Genomic DNA, 27147 nt, shown 5'->3' on the forward strand with positions numbered 1-27147 from the left:
TATATAGAGTGTCCCATTCTTCGCGCGTACCTTGAATACCATCATCGAGGGAAGTATGATAAGTAATACCCCTCTAGGTTAGAATCTGATCGGTAGACTGCTGATTTTGTGGATACACGATGCACTCCAATATACGGAATATAATTCATAAAATAATATTCAACCTTTTTTACAACTATAGCGACAATTATGAAAATACAAGTATTTCACAAACTATCGACGATATTTTCAAATCAAGAGATTATAAAAATGCTCGATTACGAAGAATAAAAATTCAAAAATTACATTTTTACCAATTGGGACCGATTCAACTGGTTCTAATAATTTCATCAACTCTTTATTCATTTAGAAAGTGTATATATATTTTCGCGACTCGGTTGATATGTTTACTAGTTCGTTTTGTGACTTTAAAAATTCTGTAAGTTATTTCACATGAAATACTTACTGAACAATACAAATAATATATTTATACTTTCATCCTCTTTTCTTCGTTACTTTGTAACAAACTGTTTACCCCGCCAATAACAACAAACAATTATGAATATTAATACTACATTTCACGTGGGTATATTTAGCACACATCCAGTACATTAACAAAACAGCCAATTTAAAAAAAGAAAATAACCTTCTATCGATCGACCATGTTCTTTCGAGTAAAATATTCACGTGGAACGTTACGCGCAATGATATGTCAATCGTTAAATTGAATTAAAATTACACATTGGTATTCGAAAATAAACAGTCCACCGATTCGGATAAACCGAAGGCAGTTTCGTTCGAATGCACTTTGCATTAAAATTTAATTCGCTAATTAAATCGAGGGACCTGTCGGGTTGGTTTCCAACGATGCTGAATAAAATATCGGAATATTCGAAAAACTGTACCAGGCGCGCACGTAGGAAAAAATTAATCACTCGAGATGCTTCTCCAGCAATTTCAACGTATGCAGGTGACGTCGCACGCGCTCGCCTCGCTCACGACACGCAACCGTCTCGTGTACACGCATGCACGTGTGTACGTACATTTTCGCGCACGTACGTGTACGCAGAATAAATATAGAGATAGATATAGATATATGTATAGATATATATATATATATATAGAACAGTCAATAACCAGTCACAAAGTACCTTTTAGTCGAGTTAGCGAGCTTCTCTCTACGCTCGGGCTCAGACTGAAACAGAGATCATCACGCGTCATTTTCACGCGAATATTTTCAGGGTCGCAAGGCTGCACGCGGCCATCGATCATCGATCATCGTGGATCGCTCGAAAATTCTCCCATTTGCGGTCTCTGGATATCCCAATCCCGATCCCCGATCTGTTATCGAGCTTTTTCGATTCTTTTCTTTTCTTTTTCTCGTTCGTTTCGCAGGGTTGCTTCCAAACGACACCAATCGCTCCAGATGATTGTTTCTTTTTTTTTTTTATTATTATTGTTGCGATATAATTATTATTGTTTCATTTTTTTTTTTTTTCTTTTTCTCGTCAGAGCGAGTAATATTTTTCAGAGACGTAACTATACCCTGACCTCGATTCAGGGTCAACGTAGCGCGACGTATATGGTAATAGTCGAAGGATTTTCATCCTTCGAGGACGGATATATTTCTTGGACGTCCTTCGGTTTCGTCTCGTCGTCGAAAAATTGCGTCGAGCCCCACTAACCTACTTTCGGCCGAGCGATTGCTAATTTAGAAGTACGTTCGCGTCGAACTGGACACTCGGTTACATCGATGATTATTTTTCGTCAACTATACGTGACCGAGTGGCGCGGTTGTGGACGATCAGGACGCGTGAAGGGATTTGGGTAATTTTTGGAAATTTCTCGACGATTTACCACGTTGTTACGAGCGAGATGTGTCGATCATTTTTCAACGAACGATACTTTAAACGCATTGATCGAACGCGAGGGGAAGGTGTAGAAAATGGAATCGAGAAATGAAAAATACCGAGAAATTAGAGTGATTTCATTTTTGGATTTTTTTATCGAATTTTTGTTTGGAGAGATAGTCGTAAATTTGATATCTGAATTAAAAATTTTTGAAAATTGATTTAATATATTGATTGTAAACAGAGCTTTCGGGAGTAGACGGAAATATTTTGTATAACAATGTTTTATAATGTTATTTTATTCGAATATTGTTCTCGTTGAAAGGAGAGTGCTTCGAGAGGGGAAAGAAAATAATAATTACGATTATGACACGTTGTGTAAATAATGTGTACTTGTATAGAAGGGTCGATTTTAAAAAATTTCTTCCAAATGCATAGTTTGTAACAATAAAGGTAATATTGTTAACTTTAACAGCGAAATAGAATATTAATATCAGTAGTGGTCTCTATTGCAAAATTTTGTCCAAGATTAACTAATAATTGAGGAGTTCTTTAACATAGATCGAAATATTAAAGATTAACAATACATTGTTTTTAGAGTAAAAAAAATATCAAGATCTCACTCAAATTTAAACAATTTTTTCCAATTTTATGTCGTAATTATAGAACCTTTAACATATATAGCATAAAGTTAAAAATAAAAATATTAATTTACTAGAGCAAACAAAATATTAAGATCTCACTCAAATTTAAATAATTTTTTCCAATCTTATATCATAATTAAAGGACCTTTAACACATACAACACAAACTTAAAAATAACAATGTTTATTTTACTAAAACAAACAAAATATCAAGATCACTATTTCCATCTTCGAAAGCTCAACTTTAAACAATTTTTTCCAATCTTAAACTATAATCGACAGACCCATCGAAATCGTTAAAAACAACAATACTCGTAGCAAGAGCGAAAATCAAGATAATCCTTAAAAAAATGTTGTCAAATTTCACGTCATAATCGAGTGTCTATTTAAACAATTTCCACCAAATCCCCTACGACTTAAAAAAAAAAGAAGAAAGTCGCGTAATTTCCCGTTGAAGTTGGACGAACTTTTTTAAACAAACACGCCGGAAGTTTACAAATCTTGGCATGTTTCTCAGCAACATTTCTGCGCGAAAGCATCTGCATCGCGATTTTCGAAAGTGGGTTAGCAAGCTGAGACGCGAGTCAGGACGACGCTCGAGACGAATCGATCTCTCCACGTTCAATTCGCAGCCCCTTTCTCCGCAACCACGTCCGCTCGATCGTTCCCAGGGATCGAGATCGAGGAGATCCCCGCGTTTCGGTGATCGATTTTACTTACATGATGCCTGGCTGAGCTCAGTTTGGGTCTATCGCACACTGGACATTCGAGGCGCCAAATCGCCGACGATGCGCTCGAACTCGGTGCACGCTGCGACGAGGATGCACATTAAAAACGCATAATCCTGCCGCGGCTAGGAGTGGACCGATTGGACGAAAATGATCGCGCGACGACCACGAGGACAACTAAATTGCTTCGTTCTGAACCCCTTACCGCATTGTATCTTTAATGTTCGATTCCTCGATATTTAAAATTTTAAACAGATTCGATGCACGTTTGAGAATTGCACAAAATGGGGAGATCAGTTCTTTCATTTTAAAAATCGATTTTTGGTGTTTCGATCATTTTTAATGTACGTTTGAACGTGTTGTAGAATGCGAAGATTATTTTTGAACTTTTAGAGAACAACTTCGAGCGTTTCGAAAGTGTTTAATGTTTTAAAATTGCACAAGATGTAACGATCTTTTTGTAGTACTTACAGAATTGACTGTGGTGTTATATAAAGGTTTTGAGTTTGTTTTAAAATATTGTCCAAGATTTGTGCGAAACGATTTACAGTTTAAAATACAGGTCCGACTCGTAATTTGTACAGAGTGGTTTAAAATCTTCGATAAATTCTGACCACTGGAAAAAAATACTCGTTCGGTAAGGGGTTAATTTTGTAGCAAAATTATATACACTCGTAATTGGTACTAAACTATTTGAAATACAAATTAGACTCGTAATTTATACCCAACGGTTTAAAACACACGATTAACTTCACCCCTTTAAAAAAATTATTTCTACGGTTATGGGTTAAGGGTCAATTTAGACCCACCCTTGTGCAAACTCCACCAAGAATTAGACACACTCCTAATTTATTTGAACGAGTTGAAATATCTTCTAATCGTAATCCATTCCAAAAAACTACCCCTGAAGTAAGGGGTCAATGTAGACCCATCCTAGTTGAAACTGCTTGAAAAATTATACATATTCCTAATTTATTTAAACGAACTGGAATCCCCACTGATTATGATCTACTTCAAAAAAACTCCTGCAGTAAGGGGTCAATGTAGACCCACCCTTTGGTAAACTTCTCGAAAAATTATACATACTTTATTTAAACGAATTGAAATCCTCAGTGGTTAGGGGTTAATGTAGGCCCACCTTTTTGTAAATTTTTCTAAGAATTATACACACTTCCATTGTATTTAAACGAATTGAAATGCTCACTAATCACGATCTACTCCAAGAAAATCTCTGTGGTAAGGGCTCGATATAGACCCACCCTTTTGCAAACTTTTTCAAAAATGATACACGCTCCTAATTTTAATAAATCGAATTGAAATTCCCATTGACCATGTGGGAATTTCTACTCCAAAAGAATCTACATCTACTCCAAAAGAATCCCCTATAGTAATGGGTCAATGTAGACCCACTCTTGTGCAAATTCCTCCAAAAATGATATACACTCTCAATTTAATAAAACGAATTGAAATTTCCACTGATCATAATCTACTCCAAAAAGATCCCCTATGGTAATGGGTCAATGTAGACCCACTCTTGTGCAAATTCCTCCAAAAATGATATACACTCTCAATTTAATAAAACGAATTGAAATTTCCACTGATCATAATCTACTCCAAAAAGATCCCCTATGGTAATGGGTCAATGTAGACCCACTCTAGTACAAATTCGTCCACAAATAACACATGCTCCCAATTTAATAAAACGATTTGAAATTTCCATTAAACATAATCCACTCCAAAACAACTACCCCTCCAATAATGGGTCAATGTAGACCCACTCTAGTACAAATTCGTCCACAAATGACACACCCTCTCAACTTAATAAAACGAATTGAAGTGCCCTAAACATAATCCACTCCAAAAGAACTACCCCTACAATAATGGGTCAATGTAGACCCACTCTGGTACAAATTCGTCCACAAATGCTACCCACTCCCAAAGGTATTAGAACAAATTCAAATCCCCATTAAACATAATCCACTCCAAAAGAACTACCGCTCCAATAATGGGTCAATGTAGACCCACTCTAGTACAAATTTGTCCACAATTGACACATCCTCCCAATCTAATAAAACGATTTGAAATTCCCATTAAACATAATCCACTCCGAAAGAACTACCCTCCCCGACTAATGGGTCAGTACAGACCCACGCTGTAAATCGCGAAAAAACCCCACCAAGAAGAACGCGTACCTACGCGCCGCATGCGCGAGAGAAACAGACCCAGAGCCCACCTCGTGAACCGATTACCCGTCGCGTTGTATCCAAGAGCACCTGCACCAACGAACGAACCAATCGCTGTCGGTCTCGCGTGTGCACCCTCTCGCCGCGTGGCGCCGAGCTCGCTTCGTCGTGGTACACAAACGCACAGCGTGAGTCGGTGATCGATGAAGTACGCTGGTCGAATCGTCGATCGTCGGTGATCGGTTGACGCGAGCCAGCGAGAACGCTTTTTCGACGAGGACGACGACGAGAAAAAAAACAAAAAAAAAAAAAAAAAAAAAAAAAATACAAAAAAAAAACGAACAGACAAACGAACCACCCTTACGGCGCAAGGACGCGCGGTTCTCGATCGAACCGATCTCTCGTGCCACGGTGGGGGGTCGACGTCACATCCGTGGAACGGGCTGCCAGCCACCGCGCGCGTTATCTCGCCGGCGTAGCGAGTCGCGTGCGTTGTTAGATGGTTTTTGTTAGTGAACTCGTCAGGCAAAAAGCGGACAAGACTGAAGCGCACGAGAGCGACAGTAGGTACTGTCGTGTGATTGTTTCGAGGGTCGAGTCCTGCGCGCTTCATCCGGGGGTCTCTTCTCGGGGACTTAACCGGAAAAGAGAACAAAATAGGGGCACGGGGTGCTGGACGGGTGGAGGTGGTACAGGGTGCAACCGGGAGCTGGAAGAAACGTCTCTGTGTTCGTGTTCGATGAACCCTTCCTTTTTTTGCTTTTTTTTCTTTTCTTTTTCCTTTCCTTTTGGTCTTCGACGCTAGTCAGTGTGCACATTACCCGGTATGCAGAGTACTTACAGTTCTCCTCATTATCTAAACGCTATGTTAAGGGGAAACACGCTTCGGTTTCTGGGTTTTTTTTTCTTTTTTTTTTCACAGGAGGTGAGTCTATCGTTCGCAGAGGGTGTCTCGCGATCTGTGGGTGTCTCTTCAGGGTACCCAGGGGTAGATTGCACAGGGGGGACTCGTTCGACTCGAGGTATCTTCAATCGTTCGCGAATCGTTCGATTGTGCTGAGTAAGTGTCTTTTTTTGGATAGAAATTTAGAGAATTATTTTTGGTTTTAATTGGCTGCTTTTAATTTAATAAATCGAATTAAAGTTCCCACTTATCATGATTTAGCTCCAAAGGAACACTCTATGGTGATGGGTCAATGTAGACCCACCCTTGTGGAAACTACTCCAAAAATGCTACCCACTCTCAATGGTATTAAAACGAACTGAAATGTTCATTAAACATAATGCACTTCGAAAGAACTACCCCTCCAATAATGGGTCAATGTAGACCCACCCTTGTGGAAACTCCTCCAAAAATGCTACCCACTCCCAATGGTATTAAAACAAATTCAAATCCCCATTAAACGTAATCCACTCCAAAAGAACTACCCCTCCAATAATGGGTCAATGTAGACCCACTCTTGTACAAATTCATGATACACGAATTTTGGAAATTGACTGAAATTTTTGGGGTGGAGAAGTTAATGTAATTTTCGATGAAAATTGTGTTCGAAATGTTGTAACAAGCACTCGTTTTCTCGGAGAAATTTTATGCTTTTGCAATGTGTGGAATTATTTTTAAACTATCGTCTCGTGTACACTAACTTTTCTACTTTTAATAAGTAGATATTTAATTTTGTGTCTCAAGCAACAATTATTCTTTCACGCAACGAACGATTTACGAATGATTTCAGATAATCGAGTTATGGGTCACCCTGTGCGGAGAATTTCCCATAATTGGGCGTTCAATCCAACGAAATGACGATAGAAACAATTTACCTGAGATCTATTTTCTTGTGGACTCATTTTTTCCAGATTCACTCACGCAAATGGCAAAGTGCATCCATATGCACTTCTCTCGGTTGCATTTCTCTTTTAAGCGAAATTACTCTTATTTCGAGAGACCGTGAGACAATTTTTATTTAAATGGATTATTTATTTAAATAGACGGTACGAGTATCGGTGGAAGGTGTTGAAAAAATGAATAAATTATAAAATATTCCGATTAATATTGCTCCGAGGGAATGTGTCAAAGTTTCGTCATTTTTGACCGACAATTTATGTTTTCGTTGCAAGTATTTCCCGAGTAATTTATATTTTTCGTCACAAGTGTCCTTTGAACGGTTTACGTTTCAATTGCAAGGATTCACTGAACAATTTATGTTTTTGTATTGTAAGCATTTTCCGAACAATTTCTGTTCCGCGTTGCAAGCATTTTCCGAACAATTTATGTTTTGCGTAACGTGCGTTCTACGAACAGTTTACGTTTCCATTGCAAGGTTGCACCGAACAATTTATGTTTGTCGCCAATTTTGTAAAATATTCAATTTCTCCAGCCCTTTGTGCAACATTCAAAGAATTTCGTACAATGTATTTGAAATATTTTCAAAAAAGAAAAAAAAACGAGACGACACTCGGTTACACGAGAAGAGAACGCACTTGCATAGCAATTTGCAGTTGCATCGTTGCACTTTTGAAAAAAATGGGGTCATAGAAAGATAGACTCTGTTCTTCTTTCGCCATTTCGTTTCTATCTTCAACGTAACGTGACGCAATCTGTGTACGTATCCTGTTCGGCCTTAATTTATAGTTCTCGTCGTAGTTGCAACGAAGATGCACTTTCTGGAAAATGGTGCACACAGTTACAGCTGATTTTCTATTCACTTCTCTCAAAATTGTTTTCGAAATTGTATACAAAATACAGAATATTTACGTGTATTATATAGCACATATGTAGTGTGTATATATATATATATATAATTATATACATGTATGTATATAATATATGTTATAAATTTAATATATACTATATAATACATGGTATACTATAAATATAATATGTACTAATAAATGTACTATAAATTTAATCTGTACTAATAAATATACTATGAATTTAATATGTACTATACAACATATGGTACACTATAAATGTAATGTACTTGAAGATAATTTTTATTAATTTTAATTCTCGTTTCGTGATACTTTTCGTAAAGTTCGAACATTTCTTTGTATTTAAAAAGTAAGAAAAAAGTTTCGTTGGACACAAAAATGGTTGTATCTCGAGAACAAGGTCAAACAGGGCGTACATTTGCGTGCACTTCTTTTATCGTTCTACTATCCTGTGCACACCTGAAGAGGCGTTCACCACACGTTAGAATACTAACCCGTTAACGTTCGTTGCCAACTTTTGGCCGATGGAGGATCTCGTGGCTCTTCGCGAAAAAATCGAATTTTGAACCGTCGAATGAAATTTAATAAGTAAAATTACCGTTCAATTCTAATTCACGGGCAAACTATCGACGATAAAATTAAAAACAGAAAAAGAAGATTCCCATTGAAGAACATCAGAAATTACACAGACTGTAAGAAACGTGTTCGTCGTAAAATAAAGTAAAATTTTTTACGGGGAAGTAATTCGTTTGATTGATGATGATTTCATTTGAAAGATAGTAATCGTTAATTTCATTTCGATAATAACAACCGTGCAATTTTTAATCGATTCACGTTCTATAATAAACAAAAATAACTTCTCGAGCTGTTACTTTATTATTTTCAATGGGATAAATATATACAGGATTGTCAAATGCCTGTAGACAATTTTTTTACTCTTGAAAACCAGTAATCGTTAATTTCATTTCGATAGTAACAACCGTTCAATTTTTAACCGACTCACGTTCTATAATAAATAAAAATATAGAACGTAACCTTCTCAAGTTATCGCTCCATAAAAATATATTTTTATAAAAGTTCTTTCATTCCAAATGAGATAAATATTTACACGACTGTCAAACGCCTATAAACAATTTTTTTACTCTCGATTGGTGTATTTTTTCGGGAATTTGTTTACTTCGGAACAGTACGGTCGAAGAGCCACGAGATTCATTTTTGCTTGCAAACCGTAGGAGACTGAATATATACGTGACACGTTATCGCGAGCTTATGTACGATAGATTCCGAGACTATGATCGCGTGTTATTGTCGGCACATACCCGTTTGCGAATGCGGAGAGTCCATTCCACGATGGCCGTCCTCGGGCCTGAGGACCGGCGAGAAAGTCGGCGCGCTCGAAACGGAAACGGTCGGGGGCTTTTCAGTCTTGTCGTTCCTTATGAGCTGATGCACCGGCGGCGGGCCTGCGAAGAAGAGAATCACACAAACTTTCAGCGAAACTGTGCAGTTGCTTCGATTCCTACGCGATAACAACCACGGTGTGTGTACATCGCTCTGGTGAAAAGAAATTAATAAGTTCAGATGGAAATACTACGTTTGTCGTTCGATCAAATTTATTGAACAGTTGTAGGTTGTTTGATAAATTTTTTTGTTCGATAAATTTTTTCGTTCGATAAAACTTGTTAAACGGTGTAGTAGTAGGTTGCTGAATAAGTTTTGTTGTTCGATAAAATTTATTGAACAGTTGTAGGTTGTTTGATAAATTTTTTTGTTTGATAAATTTTTTCGTTCGATAAAACTTGTTAAACAGTGTAGTATTAGATTGCTCAATAAGTTTTGTTGTTCGATAAAATTTATTAAACAGTTGTAGGTTGTTTGATAAATTTTTTTGTTTGATAAATTTTTTCGTTCGATAAAACTTGTTAAACAGTGTAGTAATAGGTTGTTTAATAAGTTTTGTTGTTCGATGAAATTTTCTGAACAACATATTAGTTTGGAAAATAATATCACTCTTGTTTTAATAGATTTTGCGTTGAAAATCGAGCAAAATTTTACTGTGTTATTATTTTGTAAGGTTGGTAGCTTGTACGTTATTTAAATCTTCATTAAGTTGAACAAAAATTAATTAGATAACCTGGAAGTAACTTAAAAAAGGTGTCACTTTCGTTTTGATGGATTTTGAGTTGAAAATCGAGAAAAATTTCTCTGTGTTATCATTTTGTAATGTTGGTAGCTTGTACGTTATTTAAATTTTCGTTAAGTTAAACAAAAGTTAATAAGATAACCTGGAAGTAACTTAAAAAAGGTGTCACTTTCGTTTTGATGGATTTTGAGTTGAAAATCGAGAAAAATTTCTCTGTGTTATTATTTTGTAAGGTTGGTAGCTTGTACGTTATTTATCCTTTATTAAGATAAAGAAAAATTAATAATATAACTTAAAAAATGGTGTCACTTTCGTGTTAATATATTATGCTTTGAAAAATGAACAAAACTTTCCTCTGCTATTATTTTCGAAAGTATTATTTGGACCTTTAGTGGGGTGTTATTTGGACCTTTATTGGGGTGTTATTTGGATCTTTATTGTGGTGTGGTTTGGACCTTCGTTGTGTTAAACAAAAATGAGTAATACGATCTGAAAATCATTTTAAAAAAACGTATCCCTTTTTCTTGTGCTACTATTTCGTAAACAAAAAAACAAAAATTAATAAAACATACCTGGAAACGACTTGGAAAAAAATATCACATGTCAATGAATTCTGCCTTGAAAATGGAAAAAAATTTTCCCCCTACTATTATTTTTACGTTGCTTGCTTAGAGGTTAAGAAACAAATGAACAAGTCAACCTGAAAATAATCTACAAAGAAAGGAAATAAAAATATCGCTCTTATCTCTCGGAATTTATGCGTTAAAAATGAATCAAATTTTCCCTGTGAAATTATTTCGTAAAGTATTCTTTAGATTTCGTATTTGGACACCCGGTATATAGAACAGAGCAGAACGAGTGAGGTGTGAATTACTCTCGTTGGTAAAACTAAGTAAAAAGTGAAGAATACAAATTTTTTTCCACGAAACTTTGCTGTTTAGAGAATCTAGTTCTGCACACGTGACCTTAAGTAATTCATGACTTACTGAATCATCATTGTAAACGACTGAACAAGCCTGTCCTCGTATTTGTAATTATTGGCAATGTCACGAATCGTCTTTCGTTGTTCTTGTTAACTTATCATCGACTTGTACCATCGCTAACAGCGAATCTATTATATTACAGTGCAGGCCATAAGTCAAAGGATACTTGTTAAATGCAGAATAATAACAAACTGAACGTTACGAAATCGATGTTTCAGCGTCAGAAAGATACAACTATGAGAATTTAAGTTTGAAGGATTGCCAATAGAACGTACACTTGGAATACTTTCCTCGAACTTTAAAATGCATTATTGATTTCTCTTCTTTTCTTTTTCTTTCTCGTTGTCTACGGATGCTTTGCGCAACCGAAAAGTTGATTCTACATTTTTCGTTTATTTTCAAACGTAAACAAATATTCTCTGTACTGTGGGACCAACCGTCCCTTCTACACAAACGAATTTAATTCTACGTTTACAATTTATTTTCAAACGAGGAAAACTACTCTCTGCACAGTGGTACCATTACTCCCCCTACCACGATAAAATTTCATTCTACGTTTGTAATTTATTTTTACACAAGGAAAATTACTCTCTGCATAATAATATCACCACTCCTCCACCCACAATAAAATGTCATTCTACGTTTACGATTTATTTTTACACGAAGAAAATTACACGGTGCAACTACGAATCTCGTGTCTAGAATCAAAATTTTATATTTGCAACTTATTTTTACACAAGGAAAATTACTCTCTGCATAGTGGTTCCACCACTCCCCCTTGGGTCAACAAAATTTCATTCTACGTTTGTAATTTATTTTTACACGAGGAAAATTATTCTATATATTGTATCTTACGTTTTAATTTTTGTTTAACATAATAAAAGTGTTACGACACCAATAAAATAACACTTACAATATAGTAGTACAGAAGAATTTTGTTCATTTTTTAATGCAGAATGCGTCAACACAAGGGTGATATTTTGTTTCAACTCATTTCCAGGTTGTTTCATTAAAATTCCACATTTCAGTTTTATTATTTAAAAATTAATCCCTACATGGTGATACCACTACTCTCCCTCCCCTCCAGCCTACAAAACTTATATTTTGACGTTCATTCAAAATTTATATCACTAATAACCACCAGTTTTTCCTCTATAATTAAAATTCCACATTTCAATTTTATTATTTAAAAATTAATCCCTACATGGTGGTACCACTACTCTCCCTCCCCTCTAGCCTACAAAACTTACATTTTGACGTTCATTCCCAGTTAGTGTTACTAATAACAATCAGTTCTTCCCCTACAATTAAAATTCCACATTTAAATTTTATTATTTAAAAATTAACATCTACATAGTGGTACTACTACTCTCCCTCCCCTCCAGCCTACAAAACTTATATTTTGACGTTCATTCAAAAGTTATCACTAATAACCACCAGTTTTTCCTCTACAATTAAAATTCCACATTTAAATTTTATTATTTAAAAATTAACCCCTACATGGTGATACCACTACTCTCCCTCCCCTCTAGCCTACAAAACTTACATTTTGACGTTCATTCCCAGTTAGTGTTACTAATAACAATCAGTTCTTCCCCTAAAATTAAAATTCCCCATTTAAATTTTATTATTTAAAAATTAACCCCTACATGGTGGTACCACTACTCTCCCTCCCCTCTAGCCCTAACTTAAATTTTGACGTTCATTCCCAGTTAGTGTTACTAATAACCACTAATTTTTCCTCTACAATTAAAATTCCCCATTTAAATTTTATTATTTAAAAATTATCCCCTAGATAGTGGTACCACCACTCTCCCTCCCTTCCAGCCTACAAAACTCACATTTCGTTGTTAATTTTAACTTCATGTCACTAATAACAACCAATTCCACCTCCACAATTAAAATTCCCCGTTCAAATTTTATTATTTAAAAATTAACCCCTACATGGTGGTACCACTACTCTCCCTCCCCTCTAGCCTACAAAAATTTTTACGTTTATTCCCAGTTAGTGTTACTAATAACCATTAATTTTTCCTCTACAATTAAAATTCCCCATTTAAATTTTATTATTTAAAAATTATCCCCTAGATAGTGGTACCACCACTCTCCCTCCCTTCCAGCCTACAAAACTCACATTTCGTTGTTAATTTCAACTTCATGTCACTAATAACAACCAATTCCTCCTCCACAATTAAAATTCCCCGTTCGAATTTTATTATTTAAAAATTAATAAGAATCTCCCTCCCCTCCAAACTACAAAACTCGCAATTTGACGTTCACGGTCCCGCATCGAAAATAATAAATCACGTTCCCGGTTCACGCGTGGTAGGAAAACGCTTGGAGAGCAGAGATCAATTGAGCAGACAAGTTTCTCGGTGTCCTTGGCACAGAAGAGACCCCCAAGGCGAGAACCGTTAATCCCGGAAGGGGTCGCGCGCAGAAAATACCGGATAGAGGAAGGAGCGTCTTGGTCAACGAATTTACATGCACGTAAAATGGTAGGAAGCGGCCGTTTCGCGGCCATAAAATTAGTTTCGCTCGTGGGACGAGTAGGTAGAAGGAGAGGGATGGATATTTACGCCAGTCGTTAATTTAACGACAATACAGTCAATCAACCGGGCCCATCCCCGTCGCCGCTATAAAGGCAACGTATGTATGATAAAAAGGGAGCACGGAGAATGCGGTTGGCCGTGGTCCAGGTATGCTTATTGCCGGAATTTTTCTCCGTGTATATTTTGCTTGAGAAAGTGGTCATTTTATTCTGTCCGTAAATTCCGTCTATCCGGCGGCGTTGCGGCCCCTCTTACGGTAGAATAAAGTCAAAACTTTCGGTCGGGGGTCCGATCGAAGTCTCACGACTTCTCGACCCCTCTGCGAGCGTCCATCTTCTTGCGTGTTTCATCCTTTCGTGCGAATATTTTCACCTTAATATTCGCAACACCATCTTCTCTACGTTGTAAGATCTGTAGGAATTCTCTATCAATATGTGGCTCAAAGTTGCGTTTTTAAATCAACGGAATTAATTGTGATGGTATTTTGCAATGTTAAATTTTGTTCAGTCCTTCATTTTTTACTTCTTCGTTAAGAGCTACTTCTCGCCAGTATTTGGAATATCTTCTTCTCTACGTTATAAGATCTATACGACTTCTCTTTCAATACATGGTTTAAAGTTGCGATTTTGAATTGACGGAATTAATTGTGAAGGTATTTTGCAATGTAAAATTTTGTTCAGTCCTTCATTTTTTACTTCTTCGTTAAGAGCTACTTCTTGTCAGTGTTTGGAATATCTTCTTCTCTACGTTATAAGATCTATACGACTTCTCTTTCAATACATGGTTTAAAGTTGCGATTTTGAATCAACGGAATTAATTGTGATGGTATTTTGCAATGTTAAATTTTGTTCAGTCCTTCATTTTTTACTTCTTTGTTAAGAGCTACTTCTTGTCAGTATTTGGAATATCTTCTTCTCTACGTTATAAGATCTATACGACTTCTCTTTCAATACATGGTTTAAAGTTGCGATTTTGAATCAACGGAATTAATTGTGATGGTATTTTGCAATGTTAAATTTTGTTCAGTCCTTCATTTTTTACTTCTTTGTTAAGAGCTACTTCTTGTCAGTATTTGGAATATCTTCTTCTCTACGTTATAAGATCTATGGTATTTTGCAATGTAAAATTTTGTTCAGTCCTTCATTTTTTACTTCTTCGTTAAGAGCTACTTCTTGTCAGTATTTGGAATATCTTCTTCTCTACGTTATAAGATCTATACGACTTCTCTTTCAATACATGGTTTAAAGTTGCGATTTTGAATCAACGGAATTAATTGTGATGGTATTTTGCAATGTTAAATTTTGTTCAGTCCTTCATTTTTTACTTCTTTGTTAAGAGCTACTTCTTGTCAGTATTTGGAATATCTTCTTCTCTACGTTATAAGATCTATGGTATTTTGCAATGTAAAATTTTGTTCAGTCCTTCATTTTTTACTTCTTCGTTAAGAGCTACTTCTTGTCAGTATTTGGAATATCTTCTTCTCTACGTTATAAGATCTATACGACTTCTCTTTCAATACGTGGCTCAAAGTTGCGTTTTCAAATTGACGGAATTAATTATGAAGGTATTTTGAAATGAAAAATTTTGTTTAGTCCTTCATTTTTTACCTCTTAAAGAAGAGGTAATATTCGCAACATCTTCTTCTCTACGTTACAAAATCTATAGGACTTCTCTTTCAACGAATGGTTTGAAGTTGCGTTTTTAAATTGACGGAATTAATTGTGAAGGTATTTTGCAATGTAAAATTTTGTTTAGTCCTTCATTTCCTTACCTCATCTTTAAGAACTACTTCTCGTCAGTATTTGGAACACCTTCTTCTCTACATTATTAGACCAATACAACTTATATTTCAACAGATGGTTTAAAGTTTTGTTTTTATAATAAATTAACGAAATTAATTTATTGCAACATAAAATTTTATTTATTCTCTACGTTATAAGGTCCATAAGACTTCTCTTTCGACGCATGGATTAAAGTTACGTTTTTAAATTGACGGAATTAATTGTGTTATACTTTGCAACATAAAATTTTATTTATACCTTCATTTCTTACCTCTTCTCTAAGAGCTACTTCTCGTCAGTATTTGGAATACCTTCTCCTCTACGTTATATTATTATCATTCAGTAATCAGTACAAAGTTACATCCTTAATTTCGTGTCTTATCCATCTTACGAGCCACATTTTTTCTTATCAAAATACTTGTAAATATATTTTACAATTCAGTACTTTGCACCTCACCTTACCTCGTGAATCTTAAATTTCCTTATTTTTGCATTCACTGTGTATTGTTTATTCTTTCATTTTTCACCTCCTCGTTGAGAACACTTTTTCCATTTGATATTTGCAACAAATTTGCAAAGTTCAAATATGCGTTTTCAATTTCACGTCTCGACCATTTTCCTCTCTAGTATTTCAGACTACATCATTGACTACATTGTTTGCTAAAAATCGAGTAAAAAAATCCGAAAGAATTTTCCACACTTTTTCGACAAATTTTCAATAATCACTAACGACTCGAGGTATTCACCTTTGAATTTTCACCGACGAATCCCACCACCTCCAAATGTAAACCGTCGATCATTTTTTCGATAATTTTTCAAACGTTAAAATGGCTGACCTTTCTCATCCGCCACGAAATTAGCGGTAGAAACACTTTGCGTAATTCCCGAATCCCCTATTCTTCGTTCGTCTCTTTGCTCCACGTCTTTTTTTTTCCCCGAAAAAGGCCTCCGCCCGGAAGTTATTCCTCTTTTTCATCTCCATCCAACGACTTCCGTTCCAGAGGAGAGGGGGTGGAGGTTATCGTTTGATCGATGAAAGAGTTAAGAGGGGTGAGAGAGAGAGGGAGAGAGCGAGTGAGTGAGTGAGTGAGAGAGAACAGAGGGAATGGGGAGTGATAAAGGGAGGCCGACGGAGAATAGAAAGAAAATAGAGAACGGAAAGGGAGAAATATAGGGAAAATGATCTATAGAACGCTGAGTAAAGTAGATCCCGATAACAAAGGACTCCCCGATAAGCCGCCGGATGAGATTGAACCCGGGAACAAAAAACGTCCAACCTCTGACCGCTGCAAATTTGTTACTTAAACCGAACCGATACGATCGATTCTAAAACCCGGTAACCTCGAATCGTCGACTCGATAAATTATACAAATCTATTTTCGCGCGTTTGTTGCGTTCGATTCGATCGCGTCAAACCGCGTGGAAACTTAGTGTCGTCGATAATTTTCTATCGATCATCGTTCATCCGAGAAATATTTTAACACTTTGCGTTTTATTGCCGAAGTACATTTTACAACCCGAAACTATGCGGGCGAGATTGAAACAATAGTAATAAAAATAATAGTAAACGAAAAAAAAAAATAATAATAAAACTAAGAGTAATAGTAATTTAAAAAAATAATGGCAATAATAATTTAAAAAAATAATGCCAATAATAATTTTAAAAAATAATAGTAAAAGTAATAGTAATGATAATTTAAAAAAATAATAATAAAAATAATAGGAATGATAATTTTTTAAAATAATAATAATAAAAATAATAGTAATAATAATTTTTAAAAATAATAGTGATAATAATTTTTTAAAATCATAGTAATAATAATTTTTAAAAATAATAGTGATAATAATTTTTTAAAATCATAGTAATAATAATTTTTAAAAATAATAGTAATAATAATTTAAAAAAAAACTAATAAAAAAAAAATAATAATACTAATAATAGTGATAACAGTAATAATGTTGCAAATCACCACGTATAAATTTTCAGTGTTACAAGGCAACGATTTGCAGCGTTTCGAATCATAATAATTGTTTCTTGTTATTAACGGGAAGAACCTTCTGTTCCCGAGTGGTGAACAAGAAAAGTTCAGAAAAGAAATAAATGCGAGTTTTCATAAATGTGCAAAGTAATGGAGGACGAACGCTGGAAAGTCGAGATACCTATGTGTATATACTGTAAGACTTTTCTTTATCTTTCTAATTCGTTCTCGCCTGGAATATTGCTCGGTTGTATTTGACGTCGCTTCTTGCGATTGTGTGCTTTTCGTATGGGTCACCGTGGGTCAATATTTGATCACAACTATACGTGTGAATTTAACTTGATAACCTTTTAAAAAAAGCTTTTTTTTATATATTCTTTTATTGCAAGAAATCTACGCTGTATAAGTGAAAACAATTGCATCGATAGTTTATTCAATACTGTCAATAGATATTGTACATTATTAAATATTGTTTCAACTATTAATCGAATTTTAAATGTCAAGTGAATGGCTTTGTATGTTCCTACGGTTAAATCGTCGTTTATAATTTTTATCGTTGTTTTCATATTAAGCTTTATTGTTATTTTCTTATTATTATTATTTCCCCTTTTATTCTAATTGCCCTTTAAATTTTTCCCCTGTTACTTTATTATTACTCTTTTTCTTCAAATTATCCTTTGACATTCTTTACTGTTACTGTGTTATTATCATTTTTGTTCTTTTACTCTACTTGCACTTAAAAATTTTTTGTTACTTTATTCATAATTTTTGTCCTCAAATTGTCGTTTAAAATGTTTTATTGTCTTTTTATTATAATGTCTGTAATTATTATTTTATGTACACTAAAGAATTATCAGAAAAGAACGTTTTACGTGAAACGAACTAAATTAAATTAATCCTGCAAAGAGAGATTAGACAATCGCGAAATATTCTAAAAACAATTCATTACATTCTTCACGGGTGTGCAACGAAACGACGCACGCTGTCGCTGGACGCGATTCCGCATAGTCTCGAGTGTCCTCGAATGGGTTAATTTTAGTGGGCGTGCAGGAAAAACGATAAAAATACCGTAAAATCACGGTTTCGCAAACGGCAGCCGGTAAACAAGGTCTCTGCGCAACGGGAGGGGGCAAGTATCGCGCACAGTGCATTCGTCGCGATACAACCGTCTGACGTGACGTGACGACTTATGACGCTTATGAATCACAAGTGTAATTCGCCGCGCTTCGTATCACAGCGCCACGAATCGGAGCGTTTATTTCGTAACGCATCGATTTTCAGTGCCTCATACTGCAAAGCGTTGTCTTTCAAACGCTCTTCCAATCACAACGTATCGATTTAAGGAGTTGCGAATCACAAGGGAACGGTTTGCAGCATTTCGAATCACATTGCATTCATTTGCAGCGTTTGAAATGGCACTGCATTCATTTGCAGTGTTTGGAATTACACTTCGTTCATTTTCAGCGTTGTGAATCACAACGCGTCGATTTGAAATGCTTCCAATCACAATGCGATGATTTGAAACGCTTCGAATGACAACATGTCAATTCGTAGCGCTGCAAATTACAACGCATTGCTTCGGATCGTGTGGAATCACAATGCATCAATTTTCAGCGCTACGAATCACAAAGTCTCAACTTTCAGCGCTTCAATTCCGAACACCTTAATTTTCAACGCTTCTAATCACATCGCGTCAATTTGTGGTCCGTTAACCAAAAATACTACCAATCACAACGCGGATAATAGGCAACCCTTGAATTCTCGTCGCTTCGATTCGTCCGATCACAACGCGTCAATTTTCCATGCTTTGATTAAAAATACTAAGAATCACAACGTGGACAATATTGAACTCGTGGATTCTCGTCGTCTCGATTTTCAACGCATTCGATCACAACGCGTCAATTTGTGATCCCTTGATAAAATATACTACAAATCACAACACGGACAATATTGAACTCGTAGATTCTGGTCGTCTCGATTTTCAACGCATCCGACCACAACGCGTCAATTTGTGATCCCTTGATAAAAAATACTACGAATCACAACACGGGCAATATTCAACTCGTGGATTCTCATCGTCTCGATTTTCAACGCATCCGATCACAACGCGACAATTTGTGATCCCTTGATAAAAAATACTACGAATCACAACACGGGCAATATTCAACTCGTGGATTCTCGTGGTCTCGATTCTCAGCGCATCCGATCACAACGCGTCAATTCGCCGCGCGTCGAAACTACCAGTCACAACACGGACGATACTTAACGCTTGGAATCGCGTCGCTTCGAATCGCATCGCGTCATTTTCGCCGCTTTCGAATCGCGCTGCGCGCGCATGTATCACAATACATGGAATATACCGATCGCTGCGAGGGCGGCCGGCATCGCGGGTTACATCGCGACGCAACGTATCACGTCACGTCGTTCCGCGGTTCGCCTCGTCTCGTCTCGTATCGTCTCGTTTCGTCTCGTTTCGTCTCGTCTCGTCTCGTCTCGTCTCGTCTCGACTCGTCTCGTCTCGTCTCGTCTCGTCTTGTCCCGACTCGTCTCGTCTCGTCTTGTCCCGACTCGTCTCGTTTCGTCTCGTCTCGTCTCGTCTCGTCTCGTCTCGTCTCGTCTCGTCTCGTCTCGTCTCGTCTCGTCTCGTCTCGTCTCGTCTCGTCTCGTCTCGTCTCGTCTCGTCTCGTCTCGCCTCGCCTCGACTCGGTTCGCATCTCGAGGCAGCTGCAGAGGTTCGTCGCGCGGAACCGGGTGACAGCGTGCGTCCACTAAAAATAAGGGCGAACGTAAAGGTTTTGAAACTCACTGAAGCTAGCCGCTGGCTGAGCATGATCCGCGGCCGTGGCTGCGGACGGAGGGGTGTAGCTGCTGCAGTAGTACGGCGGGTGCTCTATTTTGATCGCGTTTATTTGAGGCTGCATGTCGCTGAGGTCATGCAGTATGGACGCTGAAACCAGACACACATTAGCGGTTACGGATCCTCGCGCGTTCGTACGTCATCCGCTCCTCCTCGTCGTCCTCTTCGTCGTCGTCGTCGTTGTCGTCGTCTTAGTCTTCTTGCGCTCCCGATTCTCGCGAGGAAATCGCACTTCCGCGCGTTTTCCTTCGAGAAACTTCCCCTCACCTCCCTCACGTCCCCCTCTCGCGTTGCTGCATTGCCGAGATCGTAACGGAGGGGAGACGGGGGGCGGTTCTTTTGAGAGCGCATTTTTCTCGACAATTCCCACTCGGTGCATCGTGGAACGTCGATTCCAATTATCATTATTTATATCGAGTATTTCGAGTGGCGTGAAAAATGATGCACCGAATGGCTCGAACACAGACACAGGGTGTCCGTTTTATCTCGATACGGTGGGAACGTATCGTACTCAAATCGAAATGGAATGTATTAGAAATATGCTTTTGGAAATAATATTATATAAAAATATAATACAATGCAAAGTATTAGAAATATGCTTATGGAAAAAATATTATATGGAAAAATTATTATTTCTAAAATACAAAGTATTAGAAATATGCTTTTGGAAAAAATATTATGTCAAAAATTTATATGGAAAAATTATCATGTATAAAATACAAAGTATTAGAAATATGTGTTTGGAAAATATATGATATAAAAGTATTATATGGAAAAATGATTATATATAAAATACAAAGTATTAGAAATATGTTTTTGGAAAAAATATATAAAATATTATATGGAAAAATGACTATATATACAATACAAAGTATTAGAAATATGATTTGGAAAAAATATGATATAACAAAATTTATATAAAATGTAAAGAATTAGAAATATGTTTTTGGAAAAAGTTTTCGGTACGAAGGGGAACATTATTGGTATAAATCATTGAATTAATATATGGTAGTATAAATAATTTTTGCAGACACCCTCCATATAACATTTTTTTCTTTATATCAGTAAGTTACGAGATGTTCCACCGTGACAAGATGAAACAAACCTTCTGCATAGTTCGTCGATCGTTCACGCAGGATTGAAACATTTCGGGCATAAAAAAATAGCGAATAATTTTTCCTCAGCGTGGAAACAATCGACGAAGTGTACAGAATGTTTTATTTCGTCTCGGTGTGGTATCTCGTGAATTAACGATGGTATCAAAGAAAGATATTTTTCTCCTGTATACGTATACATCATTTTTCTAGATCCCTTATATCACTAATTTGTTACATACCAGAGAAGGGGTAGAATAATTATATACTGAATATTCTAATATTTATTCTATATCAGCAGGTGGTAGAAAATTACAAACCAAATATTTTTAATAATACCAGAAGAAGATTAACGAATTACACTTACACCTACATGTAAAATATTTCTCTAAAACAAGCAAAGGTGATAGAAAAATTACATTACCCCCCTCCCTCCCTGTACGAAACATTTTCTCAATACCATCGTTACCACACAAGACACTCCACCGTAACGAGAGCAAAACAAACCTTCAGTACACTTCGTCGATCGTTTTCTTCATTTCGAAGGAATAAGAAATTATTCCACGCGAGGAAACAAGAAATTATTTCTTTTCAAACGTAAAAACCAAACGATCGACGAAAACCAATTACGCGAAGACTCGCCCGATGGACAGTTCGCAGTTCGCTCGTGTCTCGAGAAATCGAAAGTGACTCCAGCCTCGGATGGAAACAACCGCGTGAAACACGGCGTCGCTTCAAAGAGGGACGGTATAGAAACAGACTAAGGGAGGGGGGTGAGAGAGTGGTTAGAGCGGAGGCGGAGGTGGAGGATGGTCGGTTAATTAATCGTCGCCTCGGCCATTAGAATACGCTCCAGTTACACGTTCCGCTGAATCAGCGGCACCGTAAAATAATAGGATTCCAGTTTGTCGCAGTTGGCGACGCGTAAATATAGGGATCCCCCCCGTGCACCGACGGTCAACGACCAATTAGGTTGAGCTAGTGCCGTAGAATTTGCATCCCGTGTAAGCAACTCGCTCGTAAAGCTGCGTCCTCTCTGCTAGAGACACTCCACGGCTCGCGGGGAAGTCCGCGACGTTCGGGTCGTCCGCCCCACCCCTTCCCCTCCCACTGCCCGGCTTGCCCCGCCCCGCCACGCTCCTAACCCCTCCCCACTCCGGCCGCGACGGAATATCTTCCGACTTCTTTGCCGCCCGTGGTAATTTACGCGCGAACGGCGATTGTATTTCTCCGGACCGGTCTAGTAACTTTGCGTTGGGAACGGTGGTAGCACCGTTGGAACTATCGCGTTTCTGTGCCCTGGCTGATTTAAATTCTACCGCGGGGGCGTGGACGGTGCTACGGTAATAAACTATAAAGGGTTGATTTTCTAAGGGAGGAATATCGGGAAAAATTTCGGTGGCGCTTCTTTTCTTTTCTTTTTCATGGGGGAGGATTTAATGTTTGCAACGATATAATTTTTCTTAATAGGGGTGGGGGTTAAGTGATGATCTATAAAGGGGTGATTTTGTAGGGGAGAAGAATCGGGAAAAATTTCGGTGGAGTTTCTTTTCTTTTCTTTTTCATGGGGGAGAATCTCAAGTCTGCTATGATATAATTTTTCTTGATAGGGATGGGGTTGAATAATTTGGGTAAAATAAAAAAAAAATTTGGGTAACGTTTCTTTTCCTTCTTTTTTCATAAGAGAAAATTTAAAGTCTGCTACGATGTAATTTTTCTTGATAAGGGTGGGGGTAGAGTGTTGAACTATAAAGGGGTGAGTTTGTAGGGGAGAAGTATCGGTAAAAATTTGGAAAGCATTTTTTTTCTTTTATTTTTCGCGGTGGAAGATTTAAAGACTGTCGTGATACATTCTTTATTGCCAGGGAAGTGGGGGGTACTGTAATAAACGATAAAGGGGTGATTTTCTAGGGAAGAAATATTGCCAATAATTTGGGAAGCGTTTCTTTTCATTTATTTTTCACAGTGTAAGATTTAAAAACTTCCACTATAAATTTTCAATTGCCAAGAAAGTAGGGGGTACCGTAATGAATTGTAAAGAGGTGATTTTCTAGGGGAAAAGTATTGCCAAAAACTTGGGAAGGGATTCTTTTCTTTTATTTTTCACAGTGGAAGATTTAAAGACTGCCATGATATATTTTTAATTGCCAGGAAAGTAGAGGATACCCTAATGAACTATAAAGGGGTGATTTTTTAGAATAGGAATATCATCAAAAATTTTTTTTCTTTTTTCTCACAGTGGAAGATTTCTAGGGGAAAAAGTATCACAAGAATTGAGAAGTGTTTCTTTTTTTTCTTGAGGGAAGATTTTGAAGTCTGATTTTTTTTTATTCACTTTTTGAATAATTGTGAACGGATACCAGGGTAGTGTTCTTTTGAAAAATTTGTTTCATTAGTTTATATACGTATGTGGAAGTGCTTTAGTTATCATCAAAGCGTATACATACGTATATTCATATTACAAATGGTGGTCGAATATAGGATAAGTTAATTCTCCGTTTGCCGACGTTTCTAATAGTTGTCAACGATCATACCTGGGTCAATTAAGACCCAACTGGACATTTCTTTCTATTTCGTAATTCTATCGATCGTTTGATTAATTCTGAAATAAAGAATCCCCAATTTGAATCACTCGTCGTTTTTCAAAGAGATCGGCAAGGCTTACGCTTACAGGGGTCAGAATAGACCCACGCTCGAATTATCATAGAATCGTTCCAAAAATGAGAAGCGTTGAAAGCCACTCAAGATATACAAACTGACGAATCTCTTTAACCGAAAATTCCTATTTAAAGATTCCCAAATCCTAAATTTTGGAAAAATATTTTCTCGTTAGAAATTTCATTTTTAAAAAAAAAAAAAAAATCCCTCCCCTTCGAAATTTCTCTAACGACTTTATTTGAACACTTCGACACAACTAAGAATCCCAAAGCGGTATCGTCGAAGAATAAAACGTTACCTTGAATTTCCAAGTAAGAACTGGAACCAAAATGGAGTCCTTTCGAGGACAATCGTAGCGAACGAATAAGACGACGAGCATTGTCGAAAGATTCAATCGAGGGTCGGTTTTGTCCTCGATACGAGGTCCCGGTAACCCTAACGAAGATCCTAATTACAGAATTAGTACGAAAGAGCCTCGAAGCGAGGATATTTATTCGACTCGAGGAGATTTCCAACCGGTCCGGATGCTGACGCGGATCCATCGTGGGCACAGGCGCGCCCACGGCCGTTTTCTTTCTTTTTTCGTCCCCCTCCCCCCCTCTGACCTCACCAACCCACCCCATCATCCCTCCATAACGCGTCCTCCACTTTTCCCTTCCGCTCGAGCGGATCCAACCTCCCTCCCCGCCCATACCTCGCAAATGGGTTTGATACGATTCTCGAATCGCAATTTCTTTCGTCGAGGGTTATGTTTCGAAACGATCGAGCGATTTGTTTCTATTTTTTTTTTTTTTTTTTTTGCCAAGCACAAGAGAGTCCAACGAAAATTCTATCACGACGTATGCTCGAACGATTGAAAACGTGTTCGAGTATTGGATCGTTCGGAAAGTCGTTTCGTTTTCCAAAATTGAGAATGTATAATTTTAATAAAATGTTTATACACTCTGAGAAAATCGTGTTTCATTTTCACCAAAGAAAAAAACGAAATGACTGTCCGAACAATCCAATACTCGAACACGTTTTCAATCGTTTATATTGAGAGAATTCGATGGGTCAAAAAAGACCCGAATCATCATACATTGAAGGTACTACTACAGTGGACAATTTTATTTTTTGAGTCGTTTTTGATACTTTTTTCTTTTAGTTGCACGTGTGTTTATTCGTGTTCGAAGAAGATTTTCATAATCGTTTAATTTTCAATTAAAAATCGTGTTTCATTTTCACCAAAAAAAAAGAAAATAAAATGACTTTCCGAACACAACCCAATATTTCGATTCGAACGAGTGATATGCAAATTCATCACTCCATGGAGTTCTCTTTTTGCATTATAATGCAGAGAGGATTTATTTCGAATTGTAGTTGGAGATTTGAACGAATCGATGACGAATATTTGTTTTCGCAGATGAACACTTTCATTGGGTTAATTGATCAATTTGTATTTTTTTGGAGAAGTAATTTTCGAAAGGAAAAATATTTCTTTGTTAAAATTTGATCGAAACTTCGTTCCTTAGCCTCTGTACCTTTATATTTTTCAAGCAGATAGACCGGAAATATACTTGCGTTGAAAATTTAAATGTACTGTCATTAATGAGGATAAATAAAGGTCAAAGATTTCCAGCAAAAAAATTGTTCAAATCTTTGATTCAATTTTCCAAACTTCAAACTTGGACCAAGTATCACAGGTGTACACTTTCCAGGTAAAAAAATGTTTTTTAAACAGTCCAAACATAGACCAAAGGTCGAAGGTACTCATTTAAATTTCTGCATTTAAATTTTGGAGTTACTTGGATTTTTTCTCCATTTCTCTATGTTAGTTCTCCAAAAGTCTCAAGCTTCAAATCAAAGGTAAAAGGTATTCAGGTCTCGTTCAGAAAAATTGTATCTTCATCGTCATTCGAATCAAAGGGTGAAAGGTACTCAGATCTCCATCAGAAGAATTTTATCTTTATCCCCCATTACAAATTCTCCAAATGTCTCCAACTTCAAGCTGAAGATCAAAGGTACTTAGATCACCATCAAAAAGACTTTCATTCCTCCATTTAAATTTTCCTTCGTCCTAAACTTGGACTCAGATTTCCACCAAAAAAATTCTTCATCCCTCTATGAAAATTTTCCAAATTTAGTTAAAGTTAAAGGTACTCAGATCTCCACTCAGAGACCCCAAAAATCCTTCATCCCCCTACACAAAATTTCCCAACGTTTCAAACTTCAAACCAAAAATAAAAGGTACTCAAATCTCCACAAAAAAAATCCCTCATCCCTTTATATAAATTTTCCAACTTCAAGCTTCAAACCAAAGATAAAAGGTACTAAAATCTCCACTAAAAAAAATCCCTCATCTCTTTATATAAATTTTCCAACTTCAAGCTTCAAACCAAAGATAAAAGTTACTCAAATCTCCACCAAAAAAAGTCCCTCATCCCTTTATATAAATTTTCCAACTTCAAGCTTCAAATCAAAGATAAAAGGTACTCAAATCTCCACCAAAAAAAATCTCTCATCCCCTTATATAAATTTTCCAATTTCAAGTTTCAAACCAAAGATAAAAGGTACTAAAATCTCCACCAAAAAAAATCCCTCACCCCTTATATAAATTTTCCAACTTCAAGTTTCAAACCAAAAATAAAAGTTACTCAGTTCTCCATCAAAAAAAAATCCCTCACCCTCTACTAAAAATTTCCAAACGTCTCGAACCTCGAACCGAGAAGGGTCAAAGTTAAAACAACGATCGTAAAACTCGTTTTCCAAACCGTCCCGAACCCGTACGAAGAATCACCATCACGAAGATTTCCAAGTTGGAAAGCTCGTTGGTCCTTTCTATTCTCTCCCGTTTTCGAACTCGACAAACGTCCTCTAAACCGAAACCGAAAGGTCGTGGGTGCCAGCGGCTTGCGCGCGCGCTCGCGCAAAAAGAGAAAAAGAAAAAAAAAAAAAAATCTTCGATCTCGATTCGCTCGTCGGTCCTGAATTCGTAATATTCCCCTCGCTATTTACCCATTTTCCATAAC

At 36.8% G+C, this 27147-nt stretch overlaps 1 protein-coding gene across 9 annotated transcripts in view; it reads right to left on the reverse strand.

Moving 5' to 3' along the window:
- The window catches only part of Nfi (Nuclear factor I), a 168532-nt gene that overhangs the window by 23076 nt on the left and 118309 nt on the right, over positions 1-27147 (reverse strand). For all 9 annotated transcript variants that reach the window (XM_076311339.1, XM_076311336.1, XM_076311337.1 and 6 more), the window contains 2 exons: positions 20337-20477; positions 9412-9555 (listed from right to left, as the gene is read on the reverse strand). In XM_076311339.1, coding sequence (XP_076167454.1) covers positions 9412-9555; positions 20337-20477 — 285 coding nt within the window. The remainder of the gene's footprint in view (positions 1-9411; positions 9556-20336; positions 20478-27147) is intronic.

Source organism: Ptiloglossa arizonensis, chromosome 5 (genome assembly GCF_051014685.1).
Source record: "Ptiloglossa arizonensis isolate GNS036 chromosome 5, iyPtiAriz1_principal, whole genome shotgun sequence".
NCBI lineage: Eukaryota > Metazoa > Arthropoda > Insecta > Hymenoptera > Colletidae > Ptiloglossa > Ptiloglossa arizonensis.